Source organism: Notothenia coriiceps, unplaced genomic scaffold, assembly GCF_000735185.1.
Source record: "Notothenia coriiceps isolate Sejong01 unplaced genomic scaffold, NC01 NC01_scaffold00023678, whole genome shotgun sequence".
NCBI lineage: Eukaryota > Metazoa > Chordata > Actinopteri > Perciformes > Nototheniidae > Notothenia > Notothenia coriiceps.
In genome coordinates, this window is record NW_011356379.1 from 1 (window position 1) to 3,600 (window position 3,600).

The following is a 3,600-nucleotide window of genomic DNA, read 5'->3' on the forward strand; positions in this document are numbered from 1 at the left end:
AGAGAGAGAGAGAGAGAGAGAGAGAGAGAGAGAGAGAGAGAGAGCACGCAAGAGAGAGAGAGAAAAAAAAGGAGACACACACGCACACACACACACACACACACACACAGGCACCAGACGACGGGGGCAGTGATCGCCCGCTGCGGCCAGCCGGAGGTGAGCTGGTGGGGCTGGAGGAACGCTGACGATGAACACCTGGTTCAATCCATCGCTAAAGCCTGCGCTGTGGTGGGATCCTCCAGGAAACACCTCACCAACGGGGGGGGGGGCTACAGCAACGGCACCGACCTGCCAGACACTGACTTTGGTAAGAGCTTAAAGGCCTCCTATTATACTATTTTTAGGCATACATGATAGGTCTCAGATATATACCGTTTATAAAAACATGTCCAGATTTACAGGAACTCAAGATGCTATTGGCCTTAAGGCGTTTCTTTAATTGACCCATTAGTTGTTCTGATAACCTCAACAGTAACCGTACTGCTGTACGACCTGGGTCGCATTGTGACGTGTCCTCTCTGTGCTCCTGTGTGTGTATCAGAGTCCTCCATGACCCACAGCACGGAGGTGGAGACGTTGGCCTCGCAGCCTCACAAGCTGCTGATCCTGGACGCTCGCTCCTACGCCGCTGCTGTGGCTAACCGGGCCAAGGGGGGCGGCTGCGAATGCCCAGGTAGGTCTCCTCAAACCAGATAGGAGCAGGTCGTGGATCCAGGGAAATGTGATTGTTTCTGTGTGAGAAATGAAAACCTCCACCTTTTTTATTTGTATTTTTATCTTGTTTGTAAACAATGTGTGCATTTTGACTATTTGTATCTTGAATTGGAAATGTTACTTTCAACTTTGTCCTTTATGAAACCCTTGTGCTCCTGCGGTTCCAGAGTACTACCCCAACTGTGAGGTGGTGTTTATGGGCATGGCCAACATCCACTCCATCCGCAAGAGTTTCCAGTCTCTGCGTTTCCTCTGCACTCAGATGCCCGATCCATCCAAGTACGTCTCACTTTTGCTCCTCCAGATTTCCCCACCTAACTCTGCAGGATCAAACTCAGAGCTCTGTGCTGTAACCGTAGGTAACACAGCTGTGTTTTGGTGTTGGCTGGCCGTACATCTGTGCCTGATTTAGAAACCCCGAGAGCAGGATCTGTTTCCATCTGGACGCTGCGAGGACGTGTCATTTAATCGCTCTTGCTTACGTTGTTAAAAGTGGTTCAACGATCGTATCGGGAGACGAAAAATCTAACAAAGTCCATTCTCAAGTACATCCAGTACATGTTCATGTTCACTATGGGTTGGATTGTATATTTAATATTGCCTAAAGTGTCTTTTGCACACAATTAAAATCTCACAAAAGCAATTTCCTAATGTGTTTAATATACAATGCATGATTGCCTATAGACTGAACTTGTAGACTTTCCCAGTTTAGATTTCCAATTTCCGACCTTCAAGCGGTTAATCCCAAACGTAAACAAAAACAATCTCTGACTGGGGGCAACATTTAGTTTTCCCTGACTCGATTTGTCTATACATGAACTTTGATCAAAACACAAAACAACTTTACAGGCAGAATAAGTACCAAAAACACAGACATCATTTTTTTATTATTACTAAAAACAGTCGAATATTCTCAATTTTTTGTTATTTTTATTTTGTTTATTTATTTAATTATTTATTTAATTCATTTTTTAAATGTCATTATTGTTATTTATTTATTGTTAATTTTTTAGTTTTTCAATATTATTATTATTATTATTATTATTATATATATATATTTCTTAATATCTTCTAACATTTAATTTTTACATCAGGCAGCTGCTTCTCAAAGAAGTCGGGGAAGATGTTCCCAGAATTGACATGCTGATGTTTATTCATCATTTTCATTAAAAACAGTCAAATATTCTTAATATTTTTATTATAATTAAATGTATTGTACATCTTATTATTCTTACAATATAATTTATATGATCCTACATTGTTGTGGTGCATCAGGCGGCTGCTCTTCCATGAAAGGTGGGAAGATGGTTTCTCCAAAGTTGTTTCTCTAGTGTTTTATTGCCAAAAATGTCTCGTCCGTCTCGCTCACAGAGGCTCCATGTTTATAGACTAAACACTCATAACGCTAAGGATAATAAAGCAGATAAGGCAAGGGAAACATTAACTCATAATTGAAGTAGGTCAAAGTGTGTGCGTGTCTCCATCCGGTTACATTACACTGTCCAAAAGGGCAAAGTCATGAGCTTTACTTCACCAAACACCTGCATAATAACACCTGTGGCCACCAGGGGGCAGGAACACATCCCAGTCTTTGTAACTGTAGAGATACACTGACTTTCATGTGCTTCTGGGCACCAGTGCAAATATCATTTATTTGTGTATCTCCAGCTCTGTAACGGCTGACTTTGCCCTCCTCTTGTTTGACGCTGAGCAGATTGAGAGATGATCTGATCATTTGAGCACTTATTCATTAAAGAGGCTCTATTATGGGTTGTCCCTTTCCTGTAGGATGTTATATAGGTTTTTTTTGTGTGCATGTAAATGGTCTGCAGAGGCTACAATTCCTTCGTTAAGCGCTCCAACACATTGTACGTTGACCAATCACAACAGAGTCGTCCAGCTAACCAATCAGAGCAGACTGGGCTCTGGTTTCAGACAGAGCTTAGTCCAGTGTTTCTCAAACCTTTTCATACCAAGGACCACTTAACCAATAAAAAAACACTCGCGGACCACCTAACTCCACAAATATAATAATATAATAATAATAACAGATTACAAATTGCCTGAAAATGGTACAAACAGGTGGCAACATGTGTGACTAAGGTGTTGTCCCTGAAAGTGAAACTTAAGCTCGCTCCATTGCGGAGATTTTCCCGCGAGAGTGCGGAAAACTTAAATTTATTTATTTATTTTGAATGTGAAATTTGACCAATATACTCACGGACCACTAGGGGGCGCTCACGGACCACCAGTGGACCGCGGGGATACGTTTTTTGATTGAATGTTGTATTTTGCCTGCTACTTTTTCAGTATATTAGAGATATTATGTGAAGTGTTTAGTTAAACAGACATTAGAATAAAAATGAGAATGATGGATGTTGAAAAACAAGCTAATTGAATCTATAGAGATGTTGTTGACGGGCGTTGCAAACCGTAAGAAGCTATAAATGCTGCGGTATGTAGCACGAGGCCATGATCTGTCCTCATGAATCATATGGACTGTCACTGAGAGGCACATGAGGTCTGATGGATGAACCGTCCAGATCTCTCAGGTCTTCTGGTCAGCTTCCTGTCCCCACAGTCAGAACTAAACCTGGAGAAGTTCAGTTTATGCTCCAAACATCTGGATCAAACTCCCACAAACCTGCAGGTCTGCTGCGACTCTGACTACTTTTAAATCCAGGCTGAAGACTTTTCTCTTTGCCGCTGTGTGTGTGCGTGTGAGATGAGCGGGCGCTGTGTCTGGTGGAGACCTTGTCTACAAAGCAGATCAGTTTCCACTCATCAGATGGTGTGTGTGTGTGTGTGTGTGTGTGTGTGTGTGTGTGTGTGTGTGTGTGTGTGTGTGTGTGTGTGTGTGTGTGTGTGTGTGTGTGTGTGTGTGTG

General features: G+C 42.2%; 1 protein-coding gene across 1 annotated transcript; it reads left to right on the forward strand.

Annotated features, from left to right (window-relative positions):
• Window positions 1-217: 217 nt before the first annotated feature.
• Window positions 218-1,613, forward strand: LOC104954725 (myotubularin-related protein 3-like; the record flags this gene model as incomplete). The annotated part of the gene is made up of 3 exons (XM_010781904.1): window positions 218-307; window positions 542-673; window positions 882-1,613. Coding segments are annotated over 3 exons (467 nt in total), but the record flags the coding sequence as incomplete, so codon positions are not given.
• Between the last annotated feature and the right edge of the window lie 1,987 nt (window positions 1,614-3,600).